We start from the raw sequence: 20,732 nt of genomic DNA on the forward strand, positions 1-20,732 counted from the left end.
ATATATATATATTAAAATGATATAAAAATAAAAAAAAAATTAATTTAAAATTAAAAAAAAAAATTAAATACATTTTTAATAACAAACGGGCTCGTCTTAACTATTGAGGTCGTCGACTTCACCAAATTTTCGCTTCTTCTTCTCACTTTTTTTACTTCATAAAAACATTTTAAAAAATCTCACATTCATTTCTAGGGTTTTGAAGAAAGGAAAAACAAATGTTAGGTGGTGGATTATATGGAGATCTGCCTCCGCCATCCGCCGCGGCGGAGGAAGATAAACCAACTACCACCACCTCCACTGTATGGTCTACTAGTACCTTAATGGCTCCACCTACTCTTCGTAAACCTATGCCCCCACCACCACCACAAACTATTTTAAAATCCCAAAACAAACCTAAACCTTCCAAAACTTTACTTTCTCCGGCACCGCCTGTCACTGTCCTACCCGATGAGGTGGCTGCGCAGCCGGCATTGGTAGGGGTGAATTCGGTGGTCATTGAGGAGTATGATCCCGCGAGGCCGAATGATTATGACGATTATAGGAGGGAGAAGAAAAGGAAGGCCATGGAAGCAGAGAGGTTGAGGGAGATTGAGAGGAGGAGGCAAGAGGAGGAGGAAAGAGAGAGTAGGGAGAGGGAAGACAGGGAGAGGGATACGAATATTTCCGGGGAGGAAGCGTGGAAGAGGCGTGCCGCGATGAGTGGTGGTGGTGTTCCGAGGAGTCCGTCGCCACCCAGTAATGGGGATGGGTTTCGTATTGGGAAGTCAGAGACGGTTGGGTTGGGAGTTGGTGCTGGTGGACAAATGACTGCCGCCCAGAGGATGATGGCGAAGATGGGGTGGAAGGAAGGGCAAGGATTGGGGAAGCAGGAGCAGGGGATTACGACGCCGTTGATGGCCAAGAAGACTGATCGGAGAGCTGGGGTTATTGTGAATGCCAGTGAGTCAAAGCCAGAGAAGAAGGTGAAGAGTGTGAATCTCAATGGAACGCCTACTCGAGTTTTGCTACTTAGGAATATGGTATGCATATCTACCTTCCTTCTGTTTGGTAAATAATGGCAATCAGGTAAATGGACTACAATTTATTGTTATTAAAAAATAATTGACATAGACATCTGAAATGCATAGCAAGTTATTTCTGCACTATGAATGTAACTACAATGAAAGAAACTAATGGGAATCAGCAAGACATTGTTATGTTCTGTTCTTTGTTTGTAATTTATTCTTTTGTATCTTGTAATGCCTTCTTCACATGTTCCATTTATTCCGTTGTGCTATAACTTTCCCTCTAGTGAATAAGAAACTACTTACGTAGTGCTATATCTACTACCTGAGATTGCTCATTGTTTCTGCATTGAGATTCACGAAGATTTGATATATTCTAATTTCATCTAGTAACCACCTGGTCTACCATCCATATCTTGCTTTGCTGTGCTTGTTTCTATAATTTCAAATTTACTGGTGTGAGAGAGCAATAACATTACATTGGGCGGTGTAATTTCATCTGTTAAACATCCTCGGTCCGCCTTTCCCCATCTTCTTTTATTGTGTTTTTGTCAAGGCCCAAGCAGGTGCATTCTTTACGGCACCTAATGTAGTTTGCTTCTATGAAGGCAAAATGCTGAGGTGTTAAGAGTTGATAGAGGCAATTTGGTTTGATAGCAAAATTAGCAATGTTCACTACTACTAGCACTGTAATCATGTCTCTGATAATCTCAAAAAATTGAATTTGTGATGTTGGTGAGGTGATCAATCTTTTACTTTTCCTAGGAAAGCTCTATGGTGTCACCGTCGAAGATGAATTAGGTAACTGTGTTAAGTATTCTCCTTATTGCCCAGAGGAGAGAGAACTCTGGGCTTTTGATAGAAGCCATGAAGTTTCTGTTTGAGGAGAATCCTTGCATTTAGATTAACATTTGGTATTGAATATATTGTTCTGTTGGCCACTGTGTTTCTGCGAAATGTACTCTCCATGTTTTTTTTGGAATCACTTGATAGTTTAAAGTCTTAAGTGATGGATATCCACCATTGCCCCAACTTTTCTCTTAGCCATCTACTTCAGCAGCTTGCTTATTTCTCCTTTCCAAACATAATTGCTCACTGACTATCCCACCACAGGCTGTGGTTTTGGAGTGCATAAGTTTCGAGCTTTAACATGCTTTTCTCAAATTTTAAATACCCTCCTTGACACCAGAAATTTCTGTTTTTATGTTTTTTCCCTTTAGAGGGAAAAATGTTGCCAGTAGCTTGTGGGCATTCTTATATTAAATAATCGATGAGCTTGTTCACCAATGTATAATCTCAAAGAGGTTTACACTTATTCAGATCACCCCAAGTAAACTTTAATGTTTTCTGTTTCCTTTAAATGTCCTCAGAAGCTTTATTAAGATTGCTTTTGAAAATCTAGAGGAGTAATGTTAATATAAACCAGATGATTGAAGATTGCTTGCTTGTATTTGTCCTTGATGGATGGATTTAGTTGTGCTTGAAATGTTCGAAGCACTCAAAAGTCAGTGGAAGTCACAATATACAAAAGGGTTTAGCTCAATATTTCTATAGGCACTCATTTGAGCATCCCTTTTTGTAATACCAAATCATAGGGTACAAAAGGGTTCCAGTTTAATCTTTTCTCTGCCCTCTGATTTGAGCAATCCTGACTCCTATTTTGCCATCAATTATATTCTTTGGTGGAAGCTTTGTTTGACAGAGAACTGGATGCCTCTAAAAGCTTGCTTTTTTCTCTTCTCACCATCAAAGCCTGAGTGCTGAAACTGTTGCATGATTATTGGCTTAGTTGCTCTGCTTCAGTATCTGAGTTGCTGGTGAAATAATTTCTGTGTTAATTTTTGCTGTGTCATCTATCATGTCTTTGATACGTAAACATTTTGGTTTGGTGACAAAAATGAAATTTATTTTCTAATGTGATTGCTATTTGGTTTCTTTCACTTCAAATTTTATTCCTTAAAAAATATGTTATATGGTTTTAACATAAAGTGTCAATCCCATGCTCCATGTTTGTTATTGCAGACGGAAGTGAGAATTTGCTGAAAATGTTCTTTTTTTCTTTTCTTATTTTCTTCATGAAAGGTGGGTCCTGGTGAGGTAGATGATGAACTAGAAGATGAGGTTGCATCCGAGTGTGCAAAGTATGGAACAGTCACTCGGGTTCTTATCTTCGAGATCACTGAGCTGAACTTTCCACGTGAAGAGGCAGTTAGAATTTTCATACAGTTTGAGAGATCAGAAGAAACAACAAAAGCATTGATTGATCTTGATGGGCGGTTTTTTGGGGGTAATGTGGTTCGAGCAACCTTCTATGATGAGGAGAGGTTCAGCAAGAATGAGTTGGCTCCTATCCCTGGTGAAATCCCTGGCTTTTGATGGCCGATTGAATAACTTGTCAAGTTTCCTTCACATTCATCAGGAAAGTTATGGTGGACTCTTATTTTGATTCCCAGTTTACTGTGAGAATTAAGCTGTGGTAAGTAGGTTCCAGCTTTGGGTTAGGTGGAGTGTAAACTGTGCTTCTATTGATAATTATAAGCTGCATGCACTTGTTACCGTTGAATGAACCATAGAGAATTTATTTCTTCTTTTTCTTTTTTCTGTTCAAATATTCTCCCTTTGATAGGACAAACTTCTACATTCCTTGTACAAAGACAGTAGTCGACTATGATTCCATTCAGCATTGTGCTCATAAAACATGATGGCAGTTCTTGAAACTCGAGGAGATCTCATGCAATGCATTTTTATCTTACACGTACTTCGTTTTTTCTGTTGTTTAAATAGAAGAAAATCAGCTAACATGCTTGTGCACTTTTCTTATTTGTGTTATTGTCAAATGATGTTTGTTCCCAAAGCAAAATGACATCGTTACCTTTTGTGGCTCGTCTGTGTTTCTCAGGTGAATCCAGAAACTTGACTGCGTGTGCAGGCGTAGAAAACTAGTTTGTTTTTTCGGTTTACTGGAAGCCCGTCGGCCTCCACTGCACAGTACAACAAAATAGTTTTCATTTGCAAAACAAGGAAAGCACGGGCGGGGCTGGATCTTCTATTACTTTGAAAATGATCTTACAGTGCAGAAAAATAGTCTATAAAGATATAACCTGGAAAAGATTATATATATAAAAATAAAGCGATGAAGAAAATAATAAAGATAAACTGTGAAAAAAAATAAAAGATAGCAGAAAGCTTGTGAATAAAATTGTGTACAAGGAGCGGACCATTTGCACCGCCTCTATTTTTCTTCTACATGACCTAAATCTATCATACAATAAAATCCTCGAGAAACTTATGTGCCCCAGCAACTAACACCATCCTTTCCGATGAACCCCGATGCCGACCACCATCTCCCACATGTCAAGACCTAATAACAACCACCATTCTTAAGACTTGATGATGAGAAAGAGAGAAGCAGATCTCATGGAGGTGGTTAATAGATAGAAAGGAGAGGGGACGAGACAATGAGAAAGGAGAAGTGAGAAGAAAGAGACGGCGATGATGCACGTTCAAGGATTGGAAATAACAGGCAGTCATAGGAAATTAAAAATTACATTTTTTGCAAAAACATTTTGAAGGCTCTTTAAATAATTTTTTTTAAAGAAAATTGGATGGAGGAAAATGTCTAGTATAAAGTGATGAAATAAGTTTTTTTTTAAAAAAGGGATCACATTAAGAAAATGTAAAAAATAAAAGGATGAAATATGCCATCAATCCATGAACAATCAAGAGAAGCTAAAAAGGGACATATGTTTGTTGGCAATCATGTAAGAAAAATCCATAAGAAGCGAGAAGAGGGACTGCTGTTTTCTTGGCAAACAGGTTGCTAGCTAGTATGTGTATATATGACATCTTATCATCATACAAAAATCAATTCAATAAATGAGGAGAAGTAAAACATTTTAAAATTGAAAACCATGTATAGTATGTGTGTGTGTGTGTGTGTATGAATTAATGTGATTGTTGTATTTTGATTCTGAATAATACAAGGCTATAAACCATAGTTATTAAACCCGGCGGGGTTTCATGGGTCAACTCGGGTCAACCCGAAAAAATTAAAAAAAATTGAATTTTTAATTTTTTATATGAAAAAATTAAGAAAAAATTCATGTAAATATAGGCTATACATATTGTAAACAATGAAGTTTAAAAGAATATTTCTTTTAAAAAAATTTCTCACATTAAAAAGATATTATGTTAAACTTTTAAGTTAAAGTATTTAAACCAAAAAAGTTTCTTATCTCATATTGAAAAAACATAGTTTTTTTCTTGTGAACATAGAGTATATATACTAATAGGTTTCAAATCCCACATTGAAAAAAGATAATTTTTTTCTTGTGAACATATAATATATATACTAATGAGTTTCAAATCCCACATTGATAAAACATAGTTTTTTTCTTGTAAACATAAAATATATATACTAATGGGTTTCAAATCCCACATTAAAAAGATAATATGTTATCCTTTTAAGATGAAGTATTTAAACCAAAAAGTTTTTTATCCCACATTGAAAAAACATAATTTTTTTCTTGAGAATATAGATTATATATACTAATGGGTTTCAAATCCTACATTTGAAAAAAAAAACAAAAAACAAAAACATCGGGTCTTGGTCGGGTCTCGCCCGGATCACGGGTTGACCCGCCGGGTCGACCGGGTTTGACCGGGTCATTGCATTGACCGGTCTTTTGAGAACCCGAACCGGTCCAGCCCCCGGGTCGACCCGCCAAGCCGGTCCGGGTTTAATAACTATGTTATAAACAAAGTTAAATACCAAAAATAGAAAAGGAAACTAATAAGAAAAATTAATCCTATATATTTACTAAATATGAATATTACATCCTAATTGCAAAATATATAAAGGATTAATTCTATATTTGTAGCTAAGGAGCAATTAGTGTTGTAGTCATATCATGCCCCCAAAGATTGACCAGCCATTGAGGACATCAATTTTTATTGTGTGTTTAGTATTGTGGTGCAATTGCTTTTTAAAAGTATTTTTTATTTGAAAATATATTAACATAATGTTATTTTTTTATTTGTTTTTACATCAACACATCAAAACTATAGAAAAACATAAAAAATTAATCAATTTGATGTTTTTCCAAGTGAAATGCATTTTTAAAATACATTAAAAAAAAAAAAGCAAAAGCTACATACTCTCAAACACTCAAATAAGTTTGATGAGTAGGAAAGTGAAGGTGAGGCAACGATATAGTAAGGGAATTAACAAGTTGGCCAGAAGTCTAAACATAAGAAACACATAAGCAACATGTAGCAACTTGATCTTGAACAAAGTGAAAGTCGATGTTTCATACAAAAATAAAAGATTAGGTTTTCACAAACATGCATAGCCCTCACATTGTCATGGTAGATGATTGGAGTAGGAGGGATACATACATATAACTTTTGAAGAAAATTCATTACCCAATTGACCCTAGCTATAGTAGAGGCAATGACCTGATATTTTGTTTTGGTGAAAGAGCAAAAGATAATCTCTTTTTTTTAGAACTCTAAGAGACAAGATTTGGTCAAGAAAAATAACATAAGTAGAGGTTAAATTTTGATCATAGTATCACCTAACCAATTGACATCCATAAATGCATGTGCATGTAAACTATTACGCCATATTCAAGAGTCTCAAAAAAATAATAATGAAGTTATTGTATAACTACTAACCAATGAAGTGTAAGTTAAGGTTTGTAAATATATTGGACTAGTGAACAAATATATTTAGTTTATTATTATAAAGATATGATAAACAAAAGTTGTCTAATAAAATCCTAGAGTTTATACATATTTAAAACTATACATGTGCAAAAGCATAACTTATGAAAAATATGCTTTCAACATAAATATAATAAAATGAATTCTAGTACGCATACTAAGTATATAATCAAACTTGCAATTGATATTAATTAAAAGCTATAGCATGCATACTAGTAGTAAAAAAATATTCATGTTTAAATTAAAAAAAAATAAGGTACTTATTAAAGCATTTTAAAGTAATGAAACTTTTGTTGTTATCAAAGATAAATTCTTTGTTCTTAAAGTTTTATTGCTTCTTACTTGTACAACTACGATGGTTGCACTATACATTCCAAGATTCCAAAAAAAAAAACCATCTTAAAATCATTTTTACTCAACAATAAGCTAGATACTAAGTTCTTCTTATTGGCAACAACATGGAATATATTGTTAAGTGTGAGAAGCTTTCAAATGTCATTTTCAGTATGACATTTCCAAAACCCAGTACCTTAAAGGTTGATGGGTTCCTCTAATTAAACCTTTTGATATGTGAGGATTGGATGTTATAGGACCAATCAATTCGAAGGCCAGCAATGGGCACAAATTCATCTTGGTTGCCATCAACTACTTTACTAAATGGGTAAAGGCTTGATGTTACGCATATATAACACAAAAATTAATCGAGTGGTTCATTGAAAAATATATGATTTGTCATTACGATGTGCAAGCAATATTAGTAACGCTTAGAATTTCAATGGGAAGTTGATTGCTGAGCTCTGTACTAAGTGGAAGATTAAGCATCTTAATTCTTCTCCCTACAGATCTAAGATGAATGGTGCTGTTGAGGCAGCCAATAAAAATCTCAAAATGATCATCCAGAAAATGGTGGTCACTTACAAAGATTGGAATGAGATGCTTCCATACGTACTTAATGTGTACCAGACCATAATAAGAACTTCTATACGTGCAACCTCTTACTTTCTAGTATACAGTATGGAAGCAATGATGCCTTTAGAAGTGGAAATTATATCATTAAGGATTTTAATGGATGCTAAACTAGAAGAGTCGGAGGGGGACAAAAATGAAATTTAAATAGTCAAATCTGATTAGTGAAAAGAGACCGACAACCATCTGTCATCACTAGTTATATCAAAGCATAATGACTAAAGCATACAACAAGTAGGTCAGGCCAAAAGTGTTTAAAGAAAGAAATCTTATTGAAAAAGATCTTGCCTACACCTAGTTTGGGCAAGAAGATCTTGTGATTGAACCACAAATATAATTGAATCCCACATTTTAATAGATAGAAAGGAGAGGGGACGGGACAACGAGAAAGGAGAAGTGAGAAGAAAGAGACGGGTTTATTAGCGTGTTTGGTTGTTTTTTAAAATATTTTTTATTTATAAAAATTATTTTTAACATCAGTACATCAAAATGATTTGAAAACTCAACAAAAAAATATATTAATTTAAAGTAAAGAAAAAAATAAAAAAAATTCAAATTATTTCAAAAGCACTTTTGAAATACAAAAACAAACAGGGCCAGTTCAAGGATCGGAAATAACATACAGTGATAGGAAATTTTAATTCTAGGATTTTGATTTTTTTGATTGATTGTCTATTGGTTTTTAATTGTAAGAGAGAAAGAGTAATGTTTAAATACTAACATGAAACTTTCTTTCTAAAATTTACATTTTTTGCAAATTTTATTTGAAGGCTTTCTTTAAATAAATTTTTTTGGCACGCGTTCATGAGAGATTACTGTAAAAAATAATGGAGAATTGGACGGAAAATTGGATGGAGGAAAATGTCTAGTATAAAGTGATGAAAAAGAAGAGAAGATAAAAAGGATGAAATATGCCATCAATCCATGAACAATCAAGAGAAGATAAAAAGGGACACATGTTTGTTGGCAATCATGTAAGAAAAATCCATAAGAAGCGAGAAGAGGGACTGCTGTTTTCTTGGCAAACAGGTTGCTAGCTAGTATATGTATATATGGCATCTTATCATCATAGAAAAATCAATTCAATAAATAATTAAAAGTAAAACATTTTAAAATTGAAAGCCATGTAGGGTGTGTGTGTATAAATAAAGAGATTGTATGAATTAATGTGCTTGTTGTATTTTGATTCTGAATAGTACAAGGCTTTAAACAAAGTTAAATACAAAAAATAGAAAAGGAAACTAATAAGAAAAATTAATCCTATATATTTACTAAATATAAACATACTAAAATATGAATATTACATCGTAATTGCAAAATATATAAAGGATTAATTATATATTTATAGCTTAGAGATCAATTAGTGTTGTAGTCATATCATACCCTCAAAGATTGACTGGCCATTGAGTGCTTTTTAAAAGTATTTTTTGTTTCAAAATATATTAAAATATTTTTTCAAATTTTTGTTTACATCAACACATCAAAACCATAGAAAAACATAAAAAAATAATCAATTTGATGTTTTTCTAAGTAAAATGTATTTTTAAAATACATAAAAAAAAAAAAACAAAAGCTACATGCTCTCAAACACTCAAATAAGTTCGATGAGTAGGAAAGTGAAGGTGAGGCAACGATATAGTAAGGGAATTAACAAGTTGGCCAGAAGTCTGAACATAAGAAACACATAGGCAACGTGTAGCAACTTGATCTTGAACAAAGTGAAGGTCGATGTTTCATATAAAAATAAAAGATTAGGTTTGCACAAACATGCATAGCCCTCACATTGTCATGGTAGATGATTGGAGTAAGAGGGATACATACATATAACTTTTGAAGAAAATTCATTACCCAATTGACCCTAGCTATAGTAGAGGCAATGAACTGATATTTTGTTTTGGTGGAAGAGCAAAAGATAATATCTTTTTTTTTAGAACTCTAAGAGACAAGATTTAGTCAAGAAAAATAACATAAGTAAAGGTTAAATTTTGATCATAGTATCACCTACCCAATTGATATCATAAATGCATGTGCATGCAAACTATTACGCCATATTCAAGAGTCTCAAAAAAATAATAATGAAATTATTGTATAACTACTAACCAATGAAGTGTAAGTTAAGGTTTGTAAATATATTGGACTAGTGAACAAAATATTTAGTTTATTATTATAAAGATATGATAAACAAAAGATGTCTAATAAAATCCTAGAGTTTATACATATTTAAAACTATACATGTGCAAAAGCATAACTTATAAAAAATATGCTTTCAACATAAATATAATAAAATGAATTCTAGTATGCATACTAAGTATATAATCAAACTTGCAATTGATATTAATTAAAAGCTATAGCATGCATACTAGTAGTAAAAAAAATATCCATGTTTAAATTAAAACAAAATAAGGTACTTATTAAAGCATTTTAAAGTAATGAAACTTTTGTTGTTATCAAAGATGAATTCTTTGTTCTTAAGGTTTTATTGCTTCTTACTTGTACAACTACGATGGTTGCAATATACATTCCAAGATTCCAAAAATAAAAAACCATCTTAAAATCATTTTTACTCAACAATAAGCTAGATACTAAGTTCTTCTTATTGGCAACAACATGGAATATATTGTTAAGTGTGAGAAGCTTTCAAATGTCATTTTCAGTATGACATTTCCAAAACCCAGTACCTTAAAGGTTAATGGGTTCCTCTAATTAAACCTTTTGATATGTGAGGATTGGATGTTATAGGACCAATCAATTCGAAGGCCAGCAATGAGCACAGATTCATCTTGGTTGCCATCAACTACTTTACTAAATGGGTAAAGGCTTGATGTTATGCATATATAACACAAAAGTTAATTGAGTGGTTCATTGAAAAATATATGATTTGTCATTACGATGTGCAAGCAATATTAGTAACGCTTAGAATTTCAATGGGAAGTTGATTGCTGAGCTCTGTACTAAGTGGAAGATTAAGCATCTTAATTATTCTCCCTACAGATTTAAGATGAATGGTGCTGTTGAGGCAGCTAATAAAAATCTCAAAATGATCATCCAGAAAATGGTGGTCACTTACAAAGATTGGAATGAGATGCTTCCATGCGTACTTAATGTGTACCAAACCATAATAAGAACTTCTATACATGCAACCTCTTACTTTCTAGTATACGGTATGGAAGCAATGATGCCTTTAGAAGTGGAAATTATATCATTAAAGATTTTAATGGATGCTAAACTAGAAGAGTCGGAGGGGGACAAAAATGAAATTTAAATAGTCAAATCTGATTAGTGAAAAGAGACCGACAACCATTTGTCATCACCAGTTATATCAAAGCAGAATGACTAAAGCATACAACAAATAGGTCAGGCCAAAAGTGTTTAAAGAAAAAAATCTTATTGAAAAAGATCTTGCCTACACCTAGTTTGGGCAAGAAGATCTTGTGATTGAACCACAAATATAACTGAATCCCACATTTTAAAAGTGTGGTTGGAAGTTTAATCCAACAACAATTTTTTACGGTTTCTCCTAATCACACTAGCTATCTCAAAAACAAATGCCCTCTTAATTCATAATATAATTCATAGTTTCACCCCAATCAACAATGATTGATGAAAAATATTCCCATCTTCCTCACATTAATATAAATGTCAATTCACAACAACCAGTTTACTCTTTAAAAGTTCTCCAAAGCAAGATTTAAACAAAGGCACCGTTTGGAACTTATAGTTTCATGAAAATTCAAAAAATATTTGTTTCAAATATTTTTTTTATGTTTTTTAATCATAATAATTTTTAAAAATAAAAATACATTATTTTTTATACATTTCCGAATAAAAAACACTTTAAAAAACAATCACTATTACACTCTCTAACTCTCAAAATCCAGTGAACCTGTCATTTAACCCAATAATAATAATAATAATAGCTCATGCTTGAGGTTGCTTTATCCCCACAAAGCTCAAATTATTTCCTCAACACCCATGGATTCCATGTCTGCCATGCCAGAGACAGCAACACTGTCCCAATTTATTCTCTTATCCCATTCAATTAAACTTCCCTTGCCAAATGCCAACTAAGGGAAGTTGACTGATTTTAAAAGACACCAAGCAAACTGCGATCACAGTTCAGAGCTCCACTCACCGACGAAAGATATTTCCATCTTCCACTCATTACATATACATATCCATTCACAATAACCAGTTTACTCTGAATAAGTTCGTTACATTCAATCCTTAAAAAAAGATTATAGAAGATATGAACACACACCAAACAAACTTAAATCACAATTCATAGTTCCTCCCACAATCAACATAATAGTAGGTGTAACCATCTTCCATAAATTGTATAATTGTTTTTTTCTTTTTCCAGAAATCACACATTATACAATTACTATCAATTCCCAATTCCCAATTTGCCTTTAACAATTGCTCCACAATGAGTAAGCACACCCCTTCCATCTATTTAGGTATATAATGCATTCACCTGTGGATGAGTGCGAACCGAATTCCTTCCATGTAAACCTATTCCCTATCCAGGCTCAGAATTAAGCGGTCAGTTTCGTCTCTAGCACTACAAATCTTTTGTCAGTCACTCTAAAAATGTCCATAAAAGGATCTGTAAGCCAATCTGGTACGTATTCTCTGATTTTCATTTACTAATATATCATGAATCAGAAGAAGAAACCAAACCAAGCAGCCCAAACTCATCAAGCTCTAAAAAATAATTCATCGTCTCCCACGTTGATAGAACTAGAGGTTTTTTACAGTAGGTTCAACTGGAGGAAATTAAGAAACAAAATAGCATAGGGACCAGAGTCCATTTCAGTTGAAGTGGGAGAGAATCTTATGGTGGAAAAGAAACAAAAAGGAGAGGAAGCAAACACTGCCATACTGGCTGCATAGAGTTATTTATAAAACAACAACAACAAAAAATAATGGAAATACTATGCTAAAGCAACCTGATCATTCCATTCGAGTATTTTCGCCCAGGAAGGAAAGGGATCTACACAAAAATAATATGTTCGTACTTGCCCTTTTCATTTTCCTTATCGTTTCTGTACAAACACGGATAATAATTAAGAAAAACTTCTCATACATGGCACACGGAAAATCCCAAAGAGCTTATAATGGATGGCACATTAGCAGGGGCAAATTTTTAGTCTACATAGAGGAGTATGGACAAAGATATGGAAACATACAGTAAGGTTATCAAGGCATTTCAAGGTCTGGTCTCCGGTCAAGCACTTCTTTTGCGGATCCATCTGGAAAAGCATCTGGATAAGTTGCCAAAATTTTGGCTTTCATGCTCCTGCAAAGGAGAAGGATTAGATTCCAGACCACTTAATTCAGTTTATGTAATGAGAATGGAATGGAAAGAATACCTTAGCTTTTGAAAGATGTAATCAAGATCAGACTTCATAGATTTTAAGAGACGCGTGTTTCTTGAAAAATCAGCAGAAACCTCTGCGAAACAATTCTCTGAAAATTCATTAAAATGAGACAGCACTGCGTTGCTGTCCTGCAACCTTCCCAATCTGTTCAGGTTTTTTTTATAGTGATAAGCCCAAAGACATTAAATATATAAATAAGAAAAAAAAACTCAACAAATCCAGAATGAGAGAGAATTACATGAGAAGCTGCAATTGCTTGAGTGAATCCAGATCTCGCTCATCAATTAGGGTTTCGAACTCTCTACAGACCTCTTTTGAAGCTTCTCTGATGGGTTCCTCCTCCATTTCCTGCTTCCCACAGTGATGCAGATGCGGATGGAGATGGAAATATTGATGACTGTTTTCGGCCTTCGGTTTTTGCTCAACTTGCCAGCGTTTCATCTAACCATATATTTTGGGCCTTTTCTGGGTCTTGAAGCCCAATACAAAACTTCATGGTCCATTATACTTTGCTGCCCCCATCCTTCGTCTTCATCGTTTCATCAAAATGGCCCGCCCCATCGTTCGCCTCCACCAATTCCCACATTGCTAATTTAGTAGTTCTTTGCAATTTTGGTAATTGTACTCAATTAATTAAAATAAAAATACAAGTGCTCAATTGATAGAAATGATAATTTTGGGGCTTTTTGATAGAATTGATGAACATACATTATACAAATAATGGATTTAGCCTTATTTAAAAAAACAAATGTAAGTAGTGATTAATCTATATTTATATTCTAATTTTTTTTCAAAATAGAATTGATGAACATACTTTATACAAATAATGGATTTAGCCTTATTTAAAAAAACAAATGTAAGTAGTGAGTAATCTATATTTATATTCTAATTTTTTTTCAAAATAGAATTGATGAACATACATTATACAAATAATGATCATGTCTACATGTTAAAAGCACTTTCTGGATTGAAACAATTACCTAAGCATAAAAGGTTTAGTCAATTCTTGATACCAAATAATTACATAACTAATAAAATTGAGTTTACTCTTTTTATCAAGAATAATGGTAATGATATTACAATTTTGCAAATATATAGAAATGATATTTTATTTAGTGCTACTAATGAGTTTTTATATAAATGATTTAAAAAGTATATGCACACAAAATTTTAAATGAGTATAATGATATAACTTCATTTCTTTCTTGGACTTTAAATCAAGCAAACAAAAGAAGAAATTTTTTTTAATCAAGCCAAATACACAAAGAAGCTATTCAAAAGATTTGGTCTAGATGATTCATAATTATGTACTACACCAATGTTTACTTCAGTAAAGCTCGACAAAGATGAAAGTGGTAAGAATGTTAATATCTACCTATATAGAGGTATGATTGGTAGTTTATATTATTTAACTACTAATAGACTTGATATTATGTTCGGTGCATGTTTATGTGCTTGTTATTAAGCATACAACAAAGAGTCTCATTTAAATGCCGCAATGCGTATTTTATTAGTTATCTTAATGCTAACTTTACTAGTTGCATAGTCGATTGGTGATATATGATATATGTCAATTTCATGATTAATCATTTATTTGTAGTTTAATAAGAGACAAGGTTTGGTATATATTTCTATTACAAAAACCTAAAATATTGTTGTTGGTTCATGTTGTACACAAGTAATTTTGATGAAATAAACTTTATCATATTTTGATTTATTTTTTCATCACATTCTTATCTTGTGTGATTGTGTGACAACATTAGAGATATTAAATTGACTAGGAACCCATTTAACATTCTTTTATGAAGCATATAGATATTAAACATCATGCACAAAAAGGTGATATTGCTTTTAAATATAATGATACAAGTCTACAACTTGATGATATATTTTCAAAACCTTGTCAATACCTATTCCTGAAGCATCGCATTCAATCTCAAAAGTTTTTATAAAGTTAGGCAAAACAAGTAATAGAGCCAAAATAAGCTTATATTTTAACAAATAAAAAGCTTTCTCTTGTTCAATTTCACATTTAAAACTTATTGTCTTCTTTACAATCTCAGTTGATGGAGTAACTATTATATTAAAATCTTTCACAAATCTTCTATAAAACTGGTCAATCTATGAAAACTTATTACCTTACTTACTATCTTAGGTGTAGGTCACTCTTTTATAACCTTAAACTTAGCCTCATCCATCTTAATACCTTTTGCATTAACAATATATTCAGAAAAATAATCTTTTCTATATCACACTGTTTTAGACTAGCATACAAACTTTTATTTCTAAGCACATCATGTACCCGTGTTAAATTATCTATATACCCATCTAATTCTTCATTGTAAATCAATATATCATCAAAATAAAAAACTATGAACCTTCTAATGAATGCATACAATATATGGTTCATTAATCTCATAAAAGTATTAGGCGTATTTATAAGTCCAAAAGGCATGACTAACCACTCATACAAACCATATTTAGTTTTAAAAGTAGTTTTCCATTCATTACCTTCTTTCATTCTAATATGATGATATCCACTTTTAAAATAAATTTTGGATAACAAACAAGATTCATACAATTCATCAAGCATGTCATCTAATCTAGGGATAAAATGTCTATAATTTATCATTATGTTATTGATTGCTCTACAATAAACACACATTCTCCAAGCACCATCTTTTTTATGTACTAAAAATACAGGAACAACACATGAACTCATGCTCTCTCAAATGTATCCTTTCAATATTAACTTTTCTGCTTGCCTTTGAAGCTCCTTTGTTTCCTCAAGATTACTTCTATAGGCTAGTCTATTAGGAATAGCCAAATATGATATTAGATAAATATGATGTTCTATTCCTCTTGTAGGTGGCAATCCATTTGAATTTCATCGGGAAATACTTCTTTAAAAAACACAAACATTATGAACATAGGAATGAAGTTCGTTAGTGTTAAAGTATGCCTCCTATTTACAAGAGTGAAATCATAGGCCTATCAGAAAAATAAGCATGTGTAAGATCACTTGGTTTTGCATAAAAAATGTGTTTCCCCACTTTTCTTACACACATTCTTCTTTTCTCACCCTTTTTTTCTTCTCTCTACACTCGGTCTTCCTTTTTTTTTTTTTAGCCAAAGCCTTCAAATTTATCTTCAATGGATGAAACTTTACTCTTTGGTGTTTCACACTCATGGCTCAACTTATTTTCACTCAGCCTCACATCCTCACCATTATTTTGTAACAAGACATGTTCGGCTTCTTCTGCTTTCTTCAGCTTCAACTGATCTTTATACACTATAGGTAACAATGGTGTAAGCATGTATGTTTTCCCATCCTTTTCTAGTGTATAGATATTTTTAAAACCATCATGCTTGGCTTTACTATCAAATTACCAAAGTCTCCCCAACAAATAGGTGTGCAACATGTATAGGAACAACTAACTTCACATAAAACTTTATCATTATATCTCCCTACTAAGAATGAGATTAAAACATGTGTAGTCACCCTAAATTCTTCATATTCATTCAACCATTGAAACTTATATGGTATAACATGATCAGTAGCACTTAGATTTAAATTTGTAACCAAAGTTGTGCTTACAACATTAGTACAACTACCATTATCCATAATCATATTACATACCTTATTTTTGATGTGGCATATAATATAAAAGATATTCTCTCTTAGTTGCTCAACATCTTCTTCACTAACTTGAGCATTCAAAGATCTCCTTATAACTAAGGATTAACCATTAACAACATCTTCAACATTACTAGCATCTTCAAGTGCTGACATACTTTCACATTTAGATTCATCACTAGCTAACTCTACTTCTTCATTATCGCTCAAAATCATACTATTTTTATTTGGATACTTTGATGCATAATGTCCAAGTTTTTGACACCTAAAACATTAAATCTTTCATTTATGCTTCAACTGAACATTATTTCTTCCTTTTCCTCTATTCCCGCGACCTTCTTTTTAACATATGAGGGTTTGACAACTTTAAGTATTGTTATTGGCTTTGTTTGTACATTACTCTCTTTCCTGAAATTTAACTTGTAACCATAAAAGGATCCCAAATAACCATCTGATATTGCACTACCTTTTCTTTTAAACTGTTTTTTCACTTTTATAGTCATATACACCATATCTTTGATTTATAAATAATGCTATAATTTAACCACATTAGCAATATCTCGATTTAAACCATTTAAAAATCTAGTCATTGTGGCTTCTCTATCTTTAGAAACATTATCTCTAATCATATTTATTTTCATCTCCTTAAAATACTCACCAACACTTTTAGAACCTTGAGATAAAGATTGCAATCTATTATATACTTCCCTATAGTAATGATTAAGGACAAACCTCTTTCTTATGATTGATTTCATGTGAAACCCAGTATAAGACCACAATATTGATATAACCAAATTATAATATGTATACATGTCATGAAAGAGTAAATAAATTATTGTGAAAGGATTTAAATAAATAACATTTAAAATGATATAAGGGCTTGGATTTTATTTAAAAAGAAAGACTAGACAAAATATGGAGAAGGTTAAGTAGAGTTGAATTTATAAATACATGAAACTTAAGGGAGCATTGTATATACGAGGAAAAAATGAAAATCTTATAATAATAATAATAATACCACCTTATTTTTCCTTCTTCAATTACTGATTGCATGTATAAAGAGGGAGAGAAGGGAGCTGAAAAATGGTGAGAAAACCTTGCCTAAACACATTTTAGAAAGTAAAAAAAATAAATACTTTAAGAAACTAAGAAGAGATTTGAAGGAAGAAGTTGAACAATCTCAAGTGTTCTTCCTTGTGCAAGTGACGAGTTGGAGGGGTGAAGAAGAGTGGAAGAGACAACTTAATTCCTTGCCTTTCTACTTTTAAATTCTTGCATACTAGTGGTAAGAATCTAGTTTTTTTTAAGTGATTTATATCTATTATGAACTGAATTTTGTAAGGCATATGAAGAACCCTAAATTATATAAATTTTTAATTATGTGTTTAATTAAAAACATTAATGATAGGAATATGTTTATAGTATAGAAACAGTGATGAGTTATGGATTTAGGTTAAGAATTCAGAAGAAAACTTTCTCCTTCCTATGACTATGGGTTTCAGTCAAGGAGACAAATGAGAGTGGGAAATAATTTGCTGAAATGTTAGCCTAATATAGATAGGAATATATTATAGAATGATTAGTATTTGTGGTTCAATAAAAAAAATGGAATGGGATGTATAATTTTGATTGTTAGCCATTCAACCATAACTAATAAACAATCAATAGGGGGTTTGATGTTTTGATGAGAAATAAACTTGAACAGCTGGTCTCTATTAAACTTTTTACGTAATGGAGTCTTAAGATATTGAAAAGAATGCATGAGAGATGTTTGATTAATTGTTAAGTTTATAAGTTCAAGTCTGAATGGTTTTGATAATTGAAAACCTAACCGATATTAGACATGGAAAATGATAGAAATTATTGTACCTTTGCTTATAAATGTTGTAGAAAAATGAGTTAGCTAATAATTGAAACTGGTTTTGCCTCAATTGGACTTATAGATCTCTAAATATAGGCAAAATATTTTTGAGGGGTCAATCTGTTTGTAATAGGACAAATTTCACTATCCAACTTATAGCAAATTTTAGGATTAATGAATGACAGAATTTTATGCAGCTATATTCATCAAAGTTGTGCTTGAGGATGTTAGCTTTCATTAAAAATTGACCTAACCTAACTTGATGCTTTAAAACTCCAGTTAGGAACTAAAAACCGCAGACTAGTGATGCTGCAAATTAATGGACAATTTGTATATATCTTTAAACTTTTTTCTTATTTATAACTCTAGCCTTATTAAGCAATCATTACAAATTTGTTCTCTTATATCCTAGCCCAACATTTTCTCTAGGTATTGTTTTATAATTTCTCCAGGGTACTGTTTTAGTTTTACTAAATAAACCAAAACAAACTCTAGTTTTGTCCTAAGGAAATGATGAAATATAGTTTGTATTTCATTCAAACTTAGAACTGAATTTGACAGAAAAATTATATACCAAGTAAAAGTATTCACAATCAATGAGTTTGAGAATAGTCTTAGTTTCAAGAAGTCAAAATTTATTACTTCCTAATATTGGAAAATAAATCTTATTATATGTTCTATGAAAAATATTATTCCTTAGCCATTAGACAATGTGAAGTCTGGAAACTTGAAGTTGCTAGGGTAATGATACATTCTATCAATGTGATATGGTAATCTTCTATATATTAGCCTATAGATTTGTTGAACTATTGGTCTGTATGCTTGTTTAATTATTCCTAAAACATACTCTTAATCAACTTTACTTTAAAATCCATTTATTTCTAAGTTGTTTGGTATTAGTCTTTCACCTATCCCTCGGTGGTGAATTCTTATAATTAATAAACTTAGTCTTTGAACTATTTCCAACTTTCTCTATTACTATGGGTTTAGGTAGAGGGTTGTTCTTTGTATTATACTATTTTGGCCAACCCGACTCTTTCCCATTTTGTTTACGATCAACTTTTCTAAAGTTTGGTTCCTTTAAGTGATTTATGACATCAAGTGTCACTTGTTTAGAAATCTTATTCATTGTTTACATCATAGTATAATTAAAGTAAAAAATCACTTCATCATTTCCTTTTCTTATTTTGGCATCTAATTTTGAATTGAGATTTTTTATTGTTGTAATCATTTCTTTATAGGATTCCATACTGTAATTTTCTTACCTCATGTTTTAAGCTTATCTCACTATTATATCTCTCTCTAATAGTGGACTTTAGAATGACATGAGTATATCTCTCATTCATTGCCACAATCTAATTATAATGATCTTCAATCATCTTCATCTTCAATTTATTCTTTTCTTTAATTTCTTCATAAAGAAGCCTATATCTATGCTCAAGTATCTTGATAGCTTCTTCCACCTTTTTGTTCAAAGTGTATATATCTATCATTCACATTCATGAATTTGTGTTCCTGTTCTTCATTTTCTACTTCTACACCTTGAAGGATTGATTCCTTATTTCCTTCTTTAACAGAGACATCCACAAATTCTTCTCTTTCCTTTAAGTTTATGGTAATTCTGATATTTTTAGTGTCATGGTTTTAAAGAAAAAAAAAATATGACCCTCCCATTATGATTGCCAATTGCTTTAGGTTCTTTTATTCCTACATTAACTAAAAGGAATTTGTATTTCAAAGTTAAATGTTAAATTTGATGTTAATAATCTGAACTCCAAATATTATTCTTACAATTCCAGACTTATAGTTCCAAACTTGTAATGATATCTCTCAAATATGAATTTAAAATTTAGTGATTTTTTTATATTTAGAAAGAAAATTAAAAACTTGTGAAGTAATCAAATAACATGAATGTTCTAAATGCAAGAGATAACTTAAGATCAAAGAACTTACATTTATTGGATGATTCTTCAATTGATTACAAACATGCATGAGAATTCCTTGACAGAAAAACATGAACTGATATATTTTCTTGGTGTTTTATGGGTTTTTTTGGTAATGGAAATTGCAAGCCTACTAATACAGGCCTACTAATTATTGCCTATAAATTATCAACCTATAAGTTATTTGCATACAAGTTATATGCCTATTAATTA

The 20,732-nt window shown here is 31.8% G+C and overlaps 2 protein-coding genes across 4 annotated transcripts; one reads left to right on the top strand and one right to left on the bottom strand.

Annotated features, from left to right (window-relative positions):
- The first annotated feature begins 109 nt into the window (after window positions 1-109).
- On the top strand, window positions 110-3,765 carry LOC7463792 (DNA-damage-repair/toleration protein DRT111, chloroplastic). Its single transcript, XM_002316767.4, has 2 exons — window positions 110-1,022; window positions 3,090-3,765. Exons 1-2 carry the CDS (start codon window positions 219-221, stop codon window positions 3,381-3,383), a joined length of 1,098 nt encoding a protein of 365 aa, XP_002316803.2. The 5' UTR covers window positions 110-218; the 3' UTR covers window positions 3,384-3,765.
- An 8,082-nt stretch (window positions 3,766-11,847) lies between these two features.
- LOC18103291 (uncharacterized) lies at window positions 11,848-13,504 on the bottom strand. Of its 3 annotated transcripts, none has more exons than XM_024581304.2 (4): window positions 13,317-13,504; window positions 13,070-13,222; window positions 12,887-12,996; window positions 11,848-12,216 (listed from the first exon to the last, which is right to left on the bottom strand). In XM_024581304.2, the coding sequence occupies exons 1-3, from the start codon at window positions 13,421-13,423 to the stop codon at window positions 12,897-12,899; spliced, it is 360 nt and encodes a 119-aa protein (XP_024437072.1). In that variant the 5' UTR covers window positions 13,424-13,504; the 3' UTR covers window positions 11,848-12,216; window positions 12,887-12,896. The 3 variants fall into 3 exon arrangements, with proteins under 3 accessions (XP_024437072.1, XP_024437071.1, XP_006377666.1); XM_024581303.2 differs by lacking the exon at window positions 11,848-12,216 and adding an exon at window positions 12,621-12,742; XM_006377604.3 differs by lacking the exon at window positions 11,848-12,216 and having other exon boundaries at window positions 12,621-12,996; window positions 13,317-13,503.
- Window positions 13,505-20,732: the final 7,228 nt, after the last annotated feature.

This window comes from Populus trichocarpa, chromosome 11 (genome assembly GCF_000002775.5).
Source record: "Populus trichocarpa isolate Nisqually-1 chromosome 11, P.trichocarpa_v4.1, whole genome shotgun sequence".
In the NCBI taxonomy this organism is placed as follows: domain Eukaryota; kingdom Viridiplantae; phylum Streptophyta; class Magnoliopsida; order Malpighiales; family Salicaceae; genus Populus; species Populus trichocarpa.